Raw genomic sequence first — 20,265 nt, 5'->3', positions numbered from 1 at the left:
AGGGCATTTATCCTATACTACATATATGTTTGAATACGAATGAAACGTTTGAAATGAAACATAAGGTTTTTCACTGTTTGGAAACAACCTAATTATAGAATTCATCCCTACAATGAAATGCTATGCATTTAAAAAAAAAAAAAAATGGGGCGCCTGGGTCGCTCAGTCGGTTAAGCATCTGACTTCGGCTCAGGTCATGATCTCACGGTCTGAGAGTTTAAGCCCTGAGTCGGGCTCTGTGCTGACAGATCAGAGCCTGGAGCCTGCTTCGGATTCTGTATCTCCCTCTCTCTCTCTCTGCTTCTGCCCTGCTCATGCTCTGTCCCTCTCTGTCTCAAAAAAAAATAAAATAAATAAAATAAAATAAAAAATAAATAAAATTTTTAAAAAGGCAAGTTCTTTATTTACTAACATGAGGAATTTCCAAGCTAAATTAAGTGAAAAAGGCAAGGTGAAAAAACAGTGCATATAATATGCTTCGATGGGTCTTAAAAAAAAAAAAAAACAGGACTGGGGAGATATACAGCACATGCGCACGCGCACACACACACTCTATGTATCTCTTAAGTAGACACAAGAACCTGGTGAATGGATTGCCAAAATCTGAGTGGCCAGGGGAAAGGAAATGGCAGAAACACTTCTGTACCATATGAATTTTAAACTATGTAAAGTTACTGACCATTCAATAAATAGACAAATGATTTAAATTTTAAGAGAGAAAGACTGAGCCAGTTAGCAACAGGGATATATACCAAAAGAATATACTGACTTTTCATGATAAAGAGGAGCTGAACAGCCATTATGTTCCATATACAAGCTAAAACTGAGAAAGCCAGCTGGAAGAAAGGAAAACCGAACAGATGTACACAGCAAAAAAAGATGCCAAAACCTTGCAGCCTCTGAAAGAGAAAGACGGAGCATGCAGTCTTAATTTCTAACTGCTTACCAGCTCCAGTTTCCCTAAGGCCCAGCTGTACGATGATTCCTATCTATGGAGTGTCATGATCACCAGCATACACACATACAACGCTCCTTTCCACCACCTTATGGAGTTAGCTCCATCGGTTCGCCATTTCTTTTTTTCTTACAGCACCTTCAGCTAGCTTTTCTATCTACATAGTAGATCAACAGGAAAGTACTTTAGTTTCATTTCCAAGTGCCTTTGTGAAAGAGAAAAGATTATGATTTACCTAAGTGCTAGAAATATCCAATCAGAAAAAAAAAAGTCCAGTCAGAAGGTAAGTAATAATTGTATCAAAACAGAATAAAACTACACATTATGCTTATCTATATACCCAGAAGCAATGAAATCTGGTAATTGAAGCTAGGCACACAACAAGCATAAATATATTTAAATACTAAATATATTTAGAACTTTCAAAACTTAAATATATTAACCAATAAAAATGTTCTCTATTTTTTTTTAAGTTGCTTTTCTATCACTTTTTTCTATCGCTTTGTTACTTATCAATCACTTTTTGAACACTTTTATCATCCACTATACACTCTCTGGGAATTTTACATGTAATAATTAATTTTCACAACTCTTTAAGGTATGTACCGTTAGCATGACTATCTCACAGATGAAGAAACACACAGAAAAGAAGTAACTTGCCCAGAAATACTTAATTTCTAAGGTCTCTTACAGTTCTAAATTTTTCATACCTATGTCAAGATACTAAAATCACAAATTTAATCTAGGCTCTAAACCCACATAGTTTAACACCAGAATCCTATGCTCTTAACTGCATACTTATAAATGGTTGCAGCTCTGACAGATGTTTAAAATTGAAAACACTCAACTAGAAAACCCAAATGCTTCAAGAATTCCAAGTATAAAAAAACTGTTTACATCAAGATGAGAGAGCAAACACAATCTCATTCTTGGTAGATCAGTATCTCATATAACTTTAACGTATTTATTTTAAGTAATCTCTACACCCAACATGGGGCTCAAACTCATAACTCTGAGACCAAGAGTCACATGCTCTTCCAACTGAGCCAGCCAGGTACCCTTCTTAAATATAAACTTTTTAAAGAAATATTTTCCTGCTAATAGTAATTATCTAGCTTTCTTGTTATTATTTCTTTCAAATTCAATTCCAAAAAATACCTGAGAAATAAAAACAGTACATAAAGGTTAGTTACAAAATGAGCAAAATAATATTTATTAATATTTATTAAAGTGAATTATACTTATTATATTTTCTTTTTCTTTTTATTACATTATCATGAGGGCTTTAGGAAGACAGTGGAGCATGAGTATAGGATATCTCCTGCTAGGTGCAACAGAGAATTGGGAAAACCATAAAACTTAACCCAAGCTCTGCTTCCTACTAGCTCTGTGGTCTTAAAGGAGACTTAACGTCTCTAACTCAACTAAATATCATCTTCATCATAGCTGAAACTATTAAGTATGTATAGCTCTCAGGATTTTTTTTCCATGCATTGCATACTTATTTTTTATTGTTTTTCAATTCCAGTATACATAATTCCAGCTAACATACAGTGTTAGTTATATTACTTTCAGACGTACAATATAGTGATTCCACAGCTCTACACATTACTCAGGGCCCATCATGATAAGTGTACTCTTTAATCCCGATCACTCAATTCACCATCCCCCCTACCAATGCCCCTCTGGTAACCATCAGTTTGTTCTCTATAGTTAAGAGTCTGTTTCTTGATTTGTCTTTTTTTTTCCCCCTCTGTTCATTTGTTAATCTTAAAGTCCACTTATGTGTGACATCATATGCTATTTGTCTTTGTCTGACTGACTTATTTCACTTAGCATAATACTCTCTAGCTCCATCTCTGTGGTTGCAAATGGCAAGACTTCGTTTCTTTTTTATGGCTGAATAATATTCCATTCTGTGTGTGTGTGCAAACACAACCCACACCTTTTTTTATCCATTCATCTATTGATGGACACTTGGGCTGCTTCCACAATTTGGCTATTGTAAATAATGCTTCAATAAGCATAGGGGTGTATATTCCTTTGAATTAGTGCTTTTGTATTCTTTGGGTAAATACCTGGTAATGCAATTACTGGATCATTGGGTAGTTCTAGTTTTACCTTTCTGAGGAACTTCCATGCAGTTTTCCACAGTAGCTGCACCAGTTTGTATTCCCACAATTAGTGCATGAGAATTTTTTTTTCTCCACATCTTCACTTGTTTCTTGTGTTTTTGATTTTAGCCACTCTGACAGTGTGAGGTGATATCTAATTGTGGTCTTGATTTTTATCTCCCTGATGAGTGATGTTGAGCATCTTTTCACGTGTCTGTTGGCCATCTGGATGTCTTTGGAGAAATGTCTGTTCATGTCTTCTGCCCATTTTTAATTGGATTATTTATTTTTTTCTCAGGGTTGTTTGAGGATTAAGTGAGACAGAATACAGTGTCTGGCACACAAGCACCTGATTCTCTCCCAATGCTACTATGCTAGTATTAAGGCAAAACGGTTAAGAGCATAACTTTTCGGGTTAGACATGCCTTATTTTGAGACCCGTTTTCATGATTTACTGGATTAAGATTAAATGAGATACTTACAGCAGAGTTTGGCATACAAATGCTAAATATTATATAAGTAATAATACCAAAAGCAAAAACTAAGTGCCAAAAGATAACTAGAAATTAAACCTAGAAAAATAAGTTAGACCTGAATCTTTCTGTGCTCTACTGCTAAGCTATGTGTCCACAATCAACTTGTTTCATCTCTCGAAGCATAGTTTACCCACCTGTAAACCAAGTGTATTAGAACACAGGATTTCTAAGGTCTCTCCCAGTTTTAAATTTTTTTTTTAAAGTTTATTTATTTTTGACAGAGAGAGAGAGAGAGAGAGAGACAGAGCTTGAGTGGGGGAGGGGCAGAGAGAGAGGGAGACACAGAATCCGAAGCAGGCTCCAGGCTCTGAGCTGTCAGCACAGAGCCCGACGCGGGGCCCGAACTCACGGACCATGACATCATGACCTGAGCCGAAGCCAGATGCTCAACCTACTGAGCCACCCAGGTGCCCAGGTCTCTCCCAGTTCTAAATTTTCATACCTATGTCTGTCTGGCTACCAAAATCATAAATTTTATCTTGTAACAACCAACACCCTCATACATATACACACACTCTCACGGAAAAGAAAAACGTATCAGCAGGAGACTGAGAAATTGAGATTCAGAGAAATGGCCAAAAATGGCAAGTTCTACAACTCCAGTTGAAGGTTTACTTTTTTATTATTTTGTGAGAGAGAGAGGGAAAGAAAGCGAGAGAGAGATCATGAGCGGGGTAGGGGCAGAAAGAGAGGGGGAGAGAGAGAATCCCAAACAGGCTCTGCATTGTCAGCACAGAGACTGCCTCAAGGCTCGAACTCACAAACTCACAGGATCGTGACCTGAGCCGAAGCCAAAAGTCAGAGAGACACTTAACCAACTGAGCCACCCAGGTGTCCCCCAATTGAAGATTTTAACAAGAAACATGTTCATGCCAAATACTTTAAAAATATTTTTAACAGGAATGCCTAACAATAATGGAAAATAGCACTTAATTTAAAATTACTACCAAAAAAACCATAAAAATATTTATCAGGAGTCTTGAGTACCTATCTAGCTCACAATGCCTCTCCTAAAAAGTCCTTCTCACACAATGGTATGCCCTGAACAGCCAAACACATTCTAGGTCACTGGTTCTCAACCAGGGGTAATTCTACCCCCAAGAAGAAACTGGCACTATCTACAGACATTTTTTGGTTGTCACAACTAGTTAGTTTTTTGGTTGTCACCATTTAGTTAGTAGGAGCAAGAAATGCCCCTAAACATCCTACAAGGCACATACCAGCCCCACAACAAAAAAAACATCCAGCCTAAAATGTCAATATTATGGAGCCTGAGAAACCCTGTTATAGGTGATCTGAGCATCAATCACAATGACTGTCCTGAGAATTTGGAACTAAGAAATGAAAGTTTACTATAAACCATTCTCTTGATCAGAAAAGACATTAAAAAATGGGAAGTATGGGGCACCTGGGTGGCGCAGTCGGTTAAGCGTCTGACTTCAGCCAGGTCACGATCTCGCGGTCTGTGAGTTCGAGCCCCGCGTCAGGCTCTGGGCTGATGGCTCAGAGCCTGGAGCCTGTTTCCGATTCTGTGTCTCCCTCTCTCTCTGCCCCTCCCCCGTTCATGCTCTGTCTCTCTCTGTCCCAAAAATAAATAAACGTTCAAAAAAAAGAAAATTAAAAAAAAAATGGGAAGTATGATATGAGTTGAATGTCTAAGAGAGAAGAATCACGTGAGCAAACAGCCAAAACAAAAGACAAAAAATATTTCCTGAGTTTCTAGCAACCTTCCCTGTCTTTTGTCTAGGCCAGCCTAGCTGCATTCCTGTCCTTGAGCCTCCACTATCCCCATAAATATTTTCTATAGATTACATAATCTGGAGTCTCTAATTACTTTTAACCAAGAGTCCTACTCATACATATCACTCACAGAAAACTGTTAATGTAAAAGATTCAACTACAGTAATGTAATAGTTCAACACTATTAAATCTGAAATAAATTAGTAAATAAATCAGAAATTCAGTGACATTTTATAATAAAAATGGTGAGGTATAGAAAAAAGATCAATGAATGCTAATACGTAAATATAAGGACATCAGAGGAAATAGAGAAGACAAATAATGTGAAAGCCAGGAAAATAGTCAAAACTTCCTAAACTAGCAAGAAAACCAAAATCCAAAGATATAAGTGGTACATTATGAAAAAATTCAGAAATAATCCTTTAAGACAGACTTCTTAAAGACCTATCAAGTTCTTTAGCTTTAAGAAGAATTTTATACAAACCAATAGTACAAAAAATTCTATTAAAAAATGGGCAGGGAGCACATGCGTGGCTGGGATGGTTAAGCATCCAACTCCTGATTTCAGCTTGGGTCATGATCTCGTGGTTAGGGAGTTTGAGCCCCACGTTGGGCTCTGCTTTGACAGCACAAGGCCTGCTTGGGATTCTGTCTCTCCCTCTCTCTGTACCCCCCCATCAAAATTAAAAAAACTTTACGGGGCGCCCAGGTGGCTCAGTTGGTTAAGTGTCCGACCCTCGGTTTTGGCTGAGGTCATGATTTCACGGTTTTGGGAGATTGAGCCCTGCTTCCGGCTCTGTGCTGACGGTGCAGAGGCTGCTTGGGATTCTTTCTCTTTCTTTCCCTCTCTCACTCGCTCTCTCTCTCTCTCCCTCCCCCCCACCTCTACCCTTCACCTGCTCACGCTGTCTCTCTCTCAAAATAAATAAATAAACTTAAAAAAATTTTTAAATAAGCTTAAAAAAATTTTTTTAAGAGAATAAAAATGTTGGTAGAAAGATACTAATGTAAAAATTATAACTGCCTACCTAGAAGAGAATTAAAGGAAAAATTACTGGGGCGCCTGAGTGGCTAAGTCAGTTGAGCATCCGACTCTTGATTTTGGCTCAGGTCATAATCCCAGGGTCATGAGAACAAGCCTCACCTTGGGCTCCACAGTGGAAAATTAAATTGGTTCCAACCATCAGTGAATGAATGAATATTTCACATAGGTTCAATTTGGTAATAGAAAGGGAAAAAATACCAAAAGAAAAAAGGAAATCTTTGATAATCTTGTAAACAAATATTCCTCAATAAAAAAAAATGGTTAATATCCAAATGAAATGCTTAATAGATATATCTGAAGCATGAAACACAATAGAGCTGTTGAAAAGAATGAGAAAGGGGTGCCTAGGTGGTTCAGTCGATTAAGTGCCCGACTCTTGATTTCAGCTCAGGCCACGATCTCACAGTTTGGGAGTTCGAGCCTCACCATCGGGTTCTGCACCGACAGCAAACACAGAGTCTGCTTGGGACTCTCTATCCCTCTTCTCTGTCTGCCCCTCCTCTGCTCACTCTCTCTCTCTCTCTCTCTGTCTCTAAATAAATAAATAAATAAATAAACTTAAAAAAATTTTAAAAAGCATTTAAAAAAACAGAAAAGAATGAGAAATCTATACATTTGGTATAGAAGGGTCTTCCAGATACACTAAGTACAAAAAACAAATTTGGGCGAAAAAAATTCACATAGTACAATGTTATTTATAATAACAAGGGAACTATTAATACATATATTCATATATATGTAAATATATAGAAAGTTCTGGGAAAATACACATCAAACCATAAACATTAGTTACCTCCAACAAGGGAATATAGGATCATGGGCAGGAATATCAAAGGGGACTTTCACGTCTTGTCTATATGCTTCTGTACTTTTTTTTTTTACATTGAGATATCTCTTCATAAATTTTTATACAATTAAAAAATACAAATTTCAAAATTAATAAAAGAAAGCTTGTGTGTTTTGTTATACACATACAAAAGCCTTCATGTATCCTTTCTTTCCTTTAAGAAACAGATGGGTGATACTAACTGTGCCTGTTAGTACTGCTAGTTTTAGGAAAATGTTGTCTCAGTAATTATCTAGAACCACAAAATGCTAAGTAGCAATCTTTAGTCCTGGCTCAATACTGTTATTTTAATTTGCTGGAATTAGCGTAGAGAGAGGAACATGTTAACAAATTGTATGTGTACATACTGCATAATATATTAAGCCACAGATCATTTTCTTTGACCTTGACCACATCAAGTGAAAGGTTTCTAAACCCTCCCTCTCCTTGGAAAGCAAACCAGGAAATATAAATCGCCTGGGCCTGCTGAGCTTTGTGTTCTGCTGGATCAAAAACCAATACTGGCAGAGTTCACTGTGGAGAAGCCAGCAGTCCCACCACCAGAGACTCAGCACATTCACAACATGAAGCAAACGGGCGGGGGAGAGCTTAATATAGGTTCCTAGGTTTTTAGCAACCAATATTAAACTTGGCATAGTATTATATTTAATGTGTATCAACCTATGAATTTGAGTGGAAGTTCGAGCACAAACAATATGGAGAAACTGTTCTAATTAGTGTTATAACCATAAATTTATATACTGAAATCATGCACCCAATCCCAAAAGGCAGCGATTAGTAGCCAAGAGTTATTGTGCAAAATATCACACTTCCGTACATGCAGACACACAAAACTAGTTTCATAGTTTTTTTTCATTAGGATGTTCATCAACATCTATTTAAGCAACATCATTCTTTTGGGCAGCAGTTCTAAATAATACCTAACAATTGAGTCATTAACATAGGCAATTACCATAGAATAATTGAGTAAAGAAACAGAAAGTACTCTGGAGGATTAAAATTTTTTCTTAATTCTGCCATATTACCTACAAAGGAAAAAAAAAGTCTCCTTATAAATTGCATATTCCAACTATAAACGAAATATATGACTTTAGGGGTGCCTAGGTGGCTCAGTCTGTTGAGCATCCGACTTTGGCTCAGGTCATGATCTCACAGTACGTAACTTCAAGCCCTGCATTGGGCTCTGCGCTAACAAACTCGGAGTCTGGAGTTGCTTCGGATTCTGTGTGTCCCTCTCTCTCTCTCTCTCTCTCTGCCCCTTCCCTGCTCACACTCTGTATCTCTCTCAAAAACAAATAATAAACATTAAAAAAAATTTTTAAATATATGACTTTAAGTGGCTATATATATTCCAATACCACAACACTGGAGTACTTCATTTTTAACATTAACATTTTGTAAGATAATACACCCCTAAAATTATTTGTTTACACTCAAACACCCTAGCATATTAGCTCTTACATATGGATATTCTATATATCTAGGGGTATATCTGGATACAGAGAAAAAAATAGTTACCTACATAGTTTTATCAATAAAATTATTACTAATTAGACATACTGTCATTTGAAATGTTTTTCATTGACAATGACTGTTATAAAAATATATAAAAGAATGTAGAATAAGAAAAATTATTCCACAATTACTCAAGGATATCTACTATGTGGCAGAAGAATTAATTCTTACAACCTAGTATCTTAGAACCTAACAGTCATCTACACAAATATTTATGCAATTGGTATACAATATTGGCAGTTGGTAGTTTTTTTAAAGAACTTCTACCAGTATGGTTTAATTAAATCCACTATAAATATCAGAGAGTATATGTGACTAATATTTTATACTCTTTTCCACATTCATAGAGAAACAGGGCTTAATGCATTCATCCTTTAATAGGCTATCACTGATACCTGTTAAATCTTCTTCACTTCTAAAAAGCCAAGAGAAGAGAGCTGTAATCTATCAGAGGGTGAAAGTATAAAATTATACAAATATATAAGACATGTATTTATTAATATACTTATATGTTAAATTATATAAAATATAAATTTTAAGGATGAAATATTAATAACACTAAGTCTAGAAGTTAGGACAGTAGTTCAACATTGCCATGAGATTCCAAATAGCATGAGTGCCTACTGCTCCCTTTGTTAGACAATATCCAAGTCTCAATCCACAGCCACAGAGTATACAGATCAAACTCTTGCCTACCATTCTGAAAACCGCATCACTGGTCTCAAGAGAGATTTAAAAGCCTAAAAATCTCTGTATGCGCGTGCGCACACACACACAATTTCTTTGGTCTCTAATATTTTTCAATTGGGCAAGTAGGGTTTTATGGGTTTAAATGAAAAAACAGATATTAAGTGCCTAGAACATGCCTGGCACAAATCACTCAATAGATGGCAACTATTTCTTCACCACTTCTTCCAGTAACTGAGGCCTGCCCTAAACCTGTCAGCAAAACCCTAGCCCTACCTCTCTTTTCCCTCACACACTAGGTTCTTTCAAAAGTGCATCTCTTAACAGACCTCTAAACTATGAACTCTCAGAGATTAAAAAAAGTTAAGGCCAAAGCAAAAAGACTTCTCTTCCTGCCACCAAAAGATGGTAAAAGACAGTGGACACCTGCATGTGGACACTCGACTTGGAACAAATGGTCTTTTGAACCAGTTTTAAGTAAAACAGAGTCAATACATTATGTTTTCTGACTCAACTGACAATCTTTGAATAACGCTGATCCATTACTCTTCTTAATCTCACATTACCCAAAGTGTTCTCACAGTTCTTAAAGTGTGGCCCTCAACCAGCAGCGTCAGCAACAACTGGAAATTTGTCAGAAATGCAAATTCTTAAACCCCACCTCAGACCTGAATCAGAACCAGTGGGGATGGGACCCAGCAACCTGTGTTTTAACAAACTCTGCAAACTAAAGTTTGTGAACATCTGTTCTATATAATTTGGTGAAGAATCTACAGTGAAACTCCAAATTTACCTATTCCAGAAGAAACCTATTAATATTAATGAGGTTAACATTCTTAAGTATTTTGAAATTTCTGTATATGACAAAAAGCCCATATGACTCACAAAATCAACATAAAAGTCCTACTAAAACATGCTTTTAATAAGAAACTTTATAACCAGAGGTAAAAATAATACAGAGAGGCACAAAAAAGTCTCAAAGGATATCAGATGAAGGAGGCTGCATTATGATAAGTCATTAAATATTAACCAGCAAACAACTGTGCCAGCTTAGGAGATGTCTACCTAAACGTTACATTTGCATTGGCCTGTGTTTCTGGTTCAATTTCTCTGAAGAAAAAACGTCAACCCTATGAAAAGAGTGAGTGAAAAAGAACCATGGATTGTGGGTCCTCTGAGAACCAGCCTCTAAGACAAATCATTCTAAGAGGGTAACATTTAAAACACTAATTCAAAAATATATATGCATCCCTATGTTTATTGCAGCATTATTTACAATAGCCAAGAAATAGAAGCAATATAAGTGTCCATCAATAAATTAATGGATAAATATGTGGGGGTGTGTATACAGATGTACACATATATACATTACACACACATACACAAACAACAATATTATTCGGCCATAAAAAAAAAGAGATCTTGTCATTTGCAGCAACAAGGACAGACCTAGCAGGTATTATGCTAAGTGAAAGAAGTCAAACAAATACCATATGATTTCACTTACATGTGGAATCTAAAAAACAAAAAATGAACAAAAAGTAGAATCACACCTATAAACAGAGAACTGATATTGCCAGAACAGAGGGAAGTAGGAGGAGGGATGAGCAAAATGAGTGAAGGACAGTGGGAGAGCCAGACTTCAGTTTGCAGTGAATAAGTCACAGGAATAAAAAACACAGCATAGGGAATATATTCACTGGTATCACAATAGTATTGCATGGTGACAGATGGTAGCTACACTTGTGGGGAGCAGAGCATAATGTTTAAAATTGTTGAATCACCATGTTGTACACCTGAAACGAATTCAAAGTTGTGTGTGAACTACATTCAAATGGGGGGGGGCGGTGTGGAGGGGAGGAGGATAACATTTATTTTCAGAAAAAGGAAGGCCTAATGTGACTGCAGGTCCCCAAAATTTCCCTTTTTGATGCTTTCTGAAAGTTCTTTAATAATCAAAAAACATTGGGGGGGGGAAGGAACTTACAGAGAGAACACAGAGACTTAAGATATAAATGGTAAGAATTCTATACTTTAGCATACCCTCAAGATGACAAGAGCAAAAAAAAAAAAAAAAAAAAGACAAGAGCAGTGTTTTACATGGGTTACAAAACAAACATTTTCACACACAACTCATATAATCTCTACAACCATCTCCAGGTAAATAACCCCACTGCTACTTATTGAGTACTTAGGTATATAATTTTATAGGTTGGGAGCTGTAAACACTTTACTAATGTCAGACATAAAACTAATCCAATTCTAATTCTAAAACACATGTTCTCTAAATCTCTACACTAGAACAAAGATTTGGAGGCAAAAGCTTGAGTTTCAATCCCATAACTTCACTGCTACTTGACCTTAGGAAGTCATTTAATTCTTTTAACTCTTCATCATCTGTAAAATGGGAAGATCAATACCTGCTCCCACCTATTTCAGAGTAGCTGTGAAGTTCAAATGAGATAAAGGACATAAAATGTCTTCATAAACTCTAAAACTATGCAAATATAATTATCATTCCCGATTAAAGAATGAACATGAGGAAAAAAAAAAACAAAACACTGAAAGGAGGTTAGAGGGGGCAAGACGCTGGTTTTTCTGTTGTTTGGCTTTTGCCTTCTTCTTAAGCATGCTGAAGACGTTTAAGAAGGAACTTCAGACTGGGGAGCCTGGTGGCTCACTCGGTTAGGCGTCTGACTTCAGCTCAGGTCATGATCCCGCAGTTTGTGAGTTTGAGCCCCAGGTCGGGATCTGTACTGACAACTCAGAGCCTGGAGCCTGCTTCAGGTTCTGTCTCTGTCTCTCTCTACCAGCCCTGCTTGTATCCTTTTTCTTTCAAAAATAAACTTAAAAAATAAATAAATAAAATAAGGAACTTCAGACTTCATAATTTACCTGGCACCTTACTGTCAATTGGGCTGTGAGAAGACAATCTGTACCACAACTTATTTTGTCATTATGCTAGAAGAGTCACAGTTATGCATCTGTAACTTCTGCAGATTTGGAGATTAACAAAAATGTAACAGTTTATTTCTTTTGAAAAGTTTAGTTCCCTTAAGAATCAGTGGCCACAACAGTGGGCACCTGGCTGGCTCAGTCAGAAGAGCATGCAACTCTTTTTTCAAAATGTTTATTTATTTTGAGAGAGAGAGGGCAAGTCAGGGTGAGGCAGAAAAAGAATCCCAAAGTGCAGAGCCCAAGGCTAGGCTCAAACTCAGGAACCATGAGACCATGACCAGAGCCAAAATCAAGAGTCAGATGCTTGCTTAACCAACTGAGCCACCCAGGCACCTGGAGCATGCAACTCTTAATCTGAGGGTCATGACTTTGAGCCCCAGGAAGAGTATAGACCCCCCCCCCCACCACACACATACACAAGCAATCAGTGACTAGGCCACTATAATTAAAATTCCCTTTTAACAGCCCTCCTATTCTTTCTACAGTATCACTTTCAACCTGGGGTGCCTAATCTTTCATTCTGCAAACATTAAAACATGAAGTACAGATCCAAAATAAATAAGCAAATCAGCTCACTTAAACTGATGAGTTTAAGGGAAAATTTTTATTATTCAAAATGTCACAATTTAAGGTTAATTTTTGACATGCTCCGTTTCCGACCTGGGCCGGTTCACCCCTCCTTAGGCAACCTGGTGGTCCCCCGCTCCTGGGAGGTCACCATATTGATGCCGAACTTAGTGCGGACACCCGATCGGCATAGCACACTACAGCCCAGAACTCCTGGGCTCAAGCGATCCTCCTGCCTCAGCCTCCCGAGTAGCTGGGACTACAGGCGCACGCCACCGTGCCCGGCTTAAGGTTAATTTTTAATAGTATTTTCAGCAAATGAGAAAAGTAAAGCTGAAGTGAAATCCTCAACTATTGCAAGGTCTGTCAGATATTAAAAAGACAATAAGTGGCACAAAAACAGACACTCAGATCAATGGAACAGAATAGAGAACCCAGAAATGGACCCACAAACATACGGCCAACTAATCTATGACAAAGCAGGAAAGAAAGAATATCCAATGGAGAAAAGACAGGCTCTTCAGCAAGTGGTGCTGGGAAAACTGGACAGCGACATGCAGAAAAATGAACCTGGACCACTTTCTTACACCATACACAAAAATAAACTCAAAATGGATGAAAGACCTAAATGTAATAAGATAGGAAGCCATCAAAATCCTCAAGGAGAAAAGCAGGCAAAAACCTTTGACCTTGGCCGCGGCAACTTCTTACTCAACATGTCTCCGGAGGCAAGGGAAACCAAAGCAAAAATGAACTATTAGGACCTCATCAAAATAAAAAGCTTCTGCACAGCAAAGGAAACAAGTGTTGCCTTGTAGCAACACTACAAGGCAACCGACAGAATGGGAGAAGATATTTGCAAACAACCTATCAGATAAAGAGTTAGTAACCAAAATCTATAAAGAACTTTTCAAACTCAACATCCAAAAAACAAATAATCCAGCGAAGAAATGGGCAAAAGACATGAATAGACACTTCTTCAAAGAAGACATCCAGATGGCCAACCGACGTATGAAAAATTGCTCCACATCACTCATCATCAGGGAAATACAAATCAAAACCACAGTGAGCTACCACCTCATCCCTGTCAGAATGGCTAACACTAACAACTCAGGCAACAACAGATATTGGTGAGGATGCAGAGAAAGAGGATCTCTTTTGCACTGTTGGTGGGAATGCGAGCTGGTGCGGCCACTCTGGAAAACAGTATGGAGGTTCCTCAAAAAATTAAAAACAGAACTACCCTATGACCCAGCAATTGCACTACTAGGTATTTATCCAAGGGTATAGGGATGCTGTTTCGAAGGGACACATGCACCCAATGTTTATAGCAGCACTATCAACAATAGCCGAAATGTGGAAAGAGCCCAAATGTCCATCAACAGATGAATGGATAAAGAAGATGTGGTATATATATACAATGGAGTATTACTCGGCAATCAAAAACGAGATCTTGCCATTTTCAACTACATGGGTGGAATTATGCTAAGCGAAATTAGTCAGAGAAAGACAAATATGACTTCACTCATATGAGGACTTTAGGAGACAAAACAGATGAACATAAGGGAAGGGAAACAAAAATAATATAAAAACAGGGAGGGGGACAAAACATAAGAGACTCTTAAATATGGAGAACAAAGAGGATTACTGGAGGGGTTGTGGGCTAAATGGGTAAGGGGCATTAAGGAATCTACTCCTGAAATCATCGTTGCACTATATGCTAACTTGGATGTAAATTTAAAAAATAAATGGAGAATATACCAAAAAAAAAAAAAAAAAAAGGACAAGTATCCAACCCCATATCGCTAGTCACAAAACATCAGCTCACCAAAAAGGTCCAATAGCAGAGTTCAGGAAAGTCATAGATCACTCACCCCTTTCACACCAAAAACAGCCCTATCATTTTTATTCCTTCTAAATTATTTTCATAAAAATAACTTTTTTTTTAATTTTTTTTTTTCAACGTTTATTTATTTTTGGGACAGAGAGAGACAGAGCATGAACGGGGGAGGGGCAGAGAGAGAGAGGGAGACACAGAATCGGAAACAGGCTCCAGGCTCTGAGCCGTCAGCACAGAGCCCGACGCGGGGCTCGAACTCACGGACCGCGAGATCATGACCTGGCTGAAGTCGGACGCCCAACCGACTGCGCCACCCAGGCGCCCCATAAAAATCACTTTTGACAAGTTATAACAACTTACCCATACATTAACAATAAAAAAAGAAAAAACAATAAAAATACCATTCTCATTTTAAACGAGAAAATATTTCTTCCTACAGAAGAAAAATCATGGACTCCGATTAAGCCATTTCTATAACGTCTGTACATTTTTACTGATTAACTACAAAACAACATTTGCTCTACCTTTAAACCTACATGTAAACTCAATAGCCTGCCAGACTTCAACTCCATATATGAAATGATATGCTAATATCTCGTGAAACTATTTGTATACTCGTTCCAGGATCCAAATTTTTTGTGTAAATGTCAAATGATAGATTGAGGAGCTTTTGAATCTGATTCATTCATTCATTCAATTCAGAATGTGTCATGTATTTCTAAGCAGTTCTTAACTAGGAGCAATTTTACCCCCTGCCCCAGGGGCCATTTAGTAATGTCTGTAAACCTTTCTGGTTGTCCCAACTGGAGGCCAGGGTTGCTACTGGCATCTAGTGAGTAGAGGCCAGTGTGCTGCCAAATGTCTTACAAAGCACATGACAGCCCCCTACAACAAAGAACCATCCACCCCAAAATGTCGACAGTGCCAAGGCTGAGAAACTCTGATCTACAGAAAAGTTTATAAACACTGATCTGTCTAGAAACAGTACTCACTTCACCTTTGTTTCCTGTATTATTTGCTAATGACATTCTTTTCATACTAGACTTTGGCAACAAACTTACCCTATTCCCATCCTTTCAATTAGCTTCTCACTTCCAAACTTGTCAATAATCATCATCTCAGCCAATTTCAAAACCTTACAGTCTTCGACTCACCCCTATTTTTATAATAGTAGTAATGGCAGCAGCTGACACAAATTTAGCTCTTATCATGCACTACATATATTAACTAATTTAATCTACATACTATTATTATTAGGTGCTCTTATCCTCATTTTACAAAAGGAGAATCCAAGGCACAAAAACGTTAAATAACTTGCCCAGGGGTCACACATATAATAAGCATCTGAGCCAGGTTTCAAATCCAGGCAGAATGGCCCCAGAGTTAATGCCCTCTATAAATATTCCAAAGTGATCTCTTGTTCATCCTCCATATTGAATCATGAAGTCCTCTAAGTTTTACAAGGGCAGAGACTCTTGTTATGCTCACAGCAAGATCCCCAGAGCCCAGTTACATAATAGGTACTCAAAAAAATTTTTGTTTATTCAATGAATGAAATATCCCTCAAACTTACCCACCCTCACCCTCCCCCCCCATTTCCATTGCCTCCACTTAAGGCCAACTGTTCAGCATTTCACACTTGGGCTTGATGATATATTCTATGAATTAGCCAATCAGGCAAACTGATATTAACTCCTCTGCCACATTTTCCATTACCCAGGCCCAATCAAATATATTCAAAGCTTTCTTCCCACTGCTTCAATTAGAATCATAAAATCTTAGAGTCAGAAGGTACCTTAGCAATCATCCAATCCAACATCTTGCAGATAGAGAACCCCAAAGATGATAAGTGACTAAATCACACAGCCAGGTGGAGCCAGGGCCAGAATTTGATTCTTGCCATTTTTGCTCTATGATTTACTCCTGGAGGACTTGCTTCACTCCAAACAGGTGTCTCCTCACTATCCCATCAGCAAATTATGTTAATTCCCATTGTTCATGCTCAAGTCTTTTCTCCTGCCCAGCCTGTCCTTTTTTTCTTGATCCATAGATCCAAGTCCTACCCATCCTTCAAAATCTCTTCCCATTCCATTCTTCATGACATTCCTCCATCTCTGAAAAGTTTCTGTCCTCAGTAAGATGCTAGAGGAAGAGAATCACTGCTGCCCTACTGGGCCAAGTTTAATGCCTACTAACACTTCCCACAAAGTGAGGCTACTTGAATGATCTTCCTTGAAAACTATTCATCCATTCTTTCCTCCTGTGTTTTAGAAAGTGATTTCAATAAAAACTAACTCACATATAGCACTTTCATAAAAATGTTCATATACCTGGAAGAGAAGCTGACTCACATCTTTAATAGTAGACATGTAACACTTGAATGGCCCAAAATAATTTATATCTCCTCCACTGAGAAACAACTCAGCATGCTCACAAAGTCCAAACCCAGAGCTCTGTGATACAACTCAGCTAGCAGCCACAGCTCCCCAGGTTCATCTCTTTTCTTTGCATAATGCTATGCATACAATCATTATTTCCTCCAAAACTCCATTAATAACAGTCATACTTCCTTTCCTTCCTTCTCCTCCCTATATTGTTCAGTTTAGACACCCTGTATCTTTTATCCTTTATTATTTTCTATATGCCTCCTTAGTGAAATTCCAACCTCTCATCCAACCTCAACTATGCAGTCCTTGTCACATCTATCCATGTGACATCTATCTCTTCAGCCTAAGGTCTTGTGATATCTCATGATAACCCATGAAGCTCAATTGTTTTTCCCCCTTCGCCACTCTTCCTTCCTCTAGAAAAGTGGTCTCAAAAGTGGTGTGGGTGTAGCTCAGAGGAAGTGCAAATGGATCCAGTGGGCTGCAGGGTAGAAAAATATCAGAATTCTCATTATACTTGTTTTTTCATCTCATCCTTTCTTAAATTCTATTTCTGTGGGCATTTACAAGTTACATAACATATCGGTACAGCAGAACAAGTACATATATAATTAACAGATACATAAGTTCCTGGAGTATATGCTCTTTTACTGATAAGAGGGTATGAGCAAAAGGGTTGGGAGACAACCATTCTAAAAATACCTGGATAATGAGGCCAAAGCAATAGGTTCCAGACTAGCGCAGGATACATGTTACACATGTGCATATGAACAAGGAAGAAAACTCTTGTTCACATCCAAAGTCCTAACCATGACCACCAACCTCTAACCCCTACCAGCTTCTCAGAAGTGTATCCTACTCAAAAAAAAAGCAGAACATAGGACGGTCCAGCAAAGCCCTTCATGTGCAGTTTGGGGCGGGGGTGGGGAGGGTGGGGACGTCAAAAGTACTGAGACACTACCCTTATCTTTGCCGCGGAATAGTATTTCAGGTCACAGCTCACTATTCTGACACTGCTCCTAGTCTGACTTATACGTACATATACACTTTATACGCCACTATCTCCTGAGATTCAGTTCCTATTTCCAAATCCCGTGAGGCACAACCCGTTCCCTTCGCTAATGACCGATTTACACTAACACCTACTGGATCGAGCCCACACCTCCCAGCATCCTTCCCTCCCCTGGGGATACTATCCACCGTCTTCACCGAGCCACACAGTGTCCCAAGATACAGCACAGTCCATCCACGGTCCCTAAGACCACTTCTCTTTCCTTCTCCGCCCCCAGGAGCTGCCAGCCAGGCTGGAGACGGGAGGGGGGGGAGGGGTGTGACTCGCCTCCCGTGACTGGCCCAGATGGCAGCGGATTCCGCCCCCAGTCTCAGGCACCCCGCCACCCCTCGACCCCCTAGAGCTGCCTGTCTGCCTCCCACCCCGCCCCAACCCCACCCCCAGCCTCCCCCACGCCCTCACGCCGGCTCCCGGACACTCACCATGCTGGGTGAAGATATTGAAGCCGGCCTCTGTGGTGCGCCCCGCCAGGTCCCGCCTGCGGCCGGAGGGCCTGGCTGCACTGCTGCCCCGGATCCCGCGAGGCTGCGGCTGCTGAAGCCCCGGAGCCTCCCCGACGCGGCCCACCTGCTGCCCCATCCCTGCGCTCGCGTACTCCCGCGCCCCCGCCGACCCCAGGTCACATTCCTCCTCGGCTCCGGCCTCAGGCTCCCGGCGCTGCTCCGGCCTCTCCTTCCCAGACCAGGCCCCGGCCCCGAGCGGTCGGGCCGCCGGCGGCTCCGCACGCGGACTCCTCACAGCAGCCGCTGCGCTGCCTCTGGGCGACTCACAGATTCTCCTCCCTCCTCCTCCCGCGGCTCCGCGCCCCCAACGCCGCCGTCGCCGCCGCCGCCATCTTTAAACCACCGAGCACTGGGCGAGCGTGGGACAGAGCGTCTCCCGCCCCCAGCCCGACCAGTCACCTCCGCTACTCGGAGGGAGGGCTTCCCGGCGGCCCCGCCCCACCCGCCCCGCCCCCGCCTCCTCACGGGGTGGGTCCCCCCAGAGCCCACCTCGTTGGCACGCCCACAGCTCCTTCGGGTCTTTTGGTGGGCCTCCGCGCCACCTGGGCCTTCCAGGTCTGAATCCGCCTTAGCGATCCCTCCCACGTTCGGCTCTACATGCTACCTCCTTTGGAGGATGGACGGTCTAAAGCCATCCCTGTCCCACCTCCACCTGTCAAATCAATCAGTTGCGGTGAGCGCCCCAGGTGCATGGCTCTTTCGCAGGCACAGTTGGGACAGAAACGCACGAGGTTTTTGCTGCTTGCCATCCAGGTGAGGCTCCCTAAAACGCCCAGGAGATTCCCTTTCAACACCATTGTCCGCAGCAGGCCTAGAGTCTAAGATTATACAAAATTTACGTGAAGATACTAAAAAAGGTACATTATTATTTTATTGTAGTGTTTTGAAATTATTTCATGATGTTAAGTTGCACTCGCCTCGGTTGTCTGCACTTTGAAGTCTCACTGGAGAAGCAGTTGTGGCCCCACTCCTCATATTACCATGAATTCCTCTTGAGCTCCTTTACCGTCTAACCACATGTGTGTTCCTGTTACCCTTACAATGCTTGACAGTAAAGCTGATCTTCCCACCGGTATGCTTTATATACCGTGCACGTGGTCAGGTCTCCTTTTGATGACAAAGGGGGGAAAAATGTTTCTCTTTGACCCTGTTTCTGAGTCAGAACTTACTCATCATTAGCTTATATTGTCTAAAGAGGGTGACGCAAGACAGCAGTGTTTTTTATCCACGCACACACATACATATGTATAAATATCCACTAATCATTCTGCCCCTGCACATTCTTGCGTCTTAATATTGATCCAGTTTTTTAAATTCTCAAAGAACTTGATAACTATCCTCTTACCATTCCCTTCACCTCCTTATTTCCTTGATAAAAAGTATCAGTTATTGCAGGTACCACCCTGGAATTTTTCTTAAAATTAAAACAGACAGGATGGGAGGCATTGCAAAGAAGCAACAGACCAACCACTGGGAAGATAGGTTTGTAGGGAAAGGTG

At 39.9% G+C, this 20,265-nt stretch overlaps 1 protein-coding gene across 2 annotated transcripts in view; it reads right to left on the bottom strand.

Annotated features, from left to right (window-relative positions):
- ABL2 (ABL proto-oncogene 2, non-receptor tyrosine kinase) overlaps positions 1-19,044 on the bottom strand; it is a 108,037-nt gene extending 88,993 nt beyond the window's left edge. For both annotated transcript variants that reach the window (XM_047076931.1, XM_047076933.1), the window contains exon 1: positions 18,686-19,044. In XM_047076931.1, the coding sequence (XP_046932887.1) occupies positions 18,686-18,842 (157 nt within the window). In that variant the 5' untranslated portion in view covers positions 18,843-19,044. The remainder of the gene's footprint in view (positions 1-18,685) is intronic.
- Positions 19,045-20,265: the final 1,221 nt, after the last annotated feature.

Source organism: Lynx rufus, unplaced genomic scaffold (assembly GCF_022079265.1).
Source record: "Lynx rufus isolate CCGP_SWC_20201006 ecotype Redwood Valley unplaced genomic scaffold, mLynRuf1.p SCAF_15, whole genome shotgun sequence".
Classification (NCBI taxonomy): domain Eukaryota; kingdom Metazoa; phylum Chordata; class Mammalia; order Carnivora; family Felidae; genus Lynx; species Lynx rufus.
Note: the sequence above shows the minus strand (reverse complement) of the source record. Positions and strands in the feature narration are given on the sequence as shown.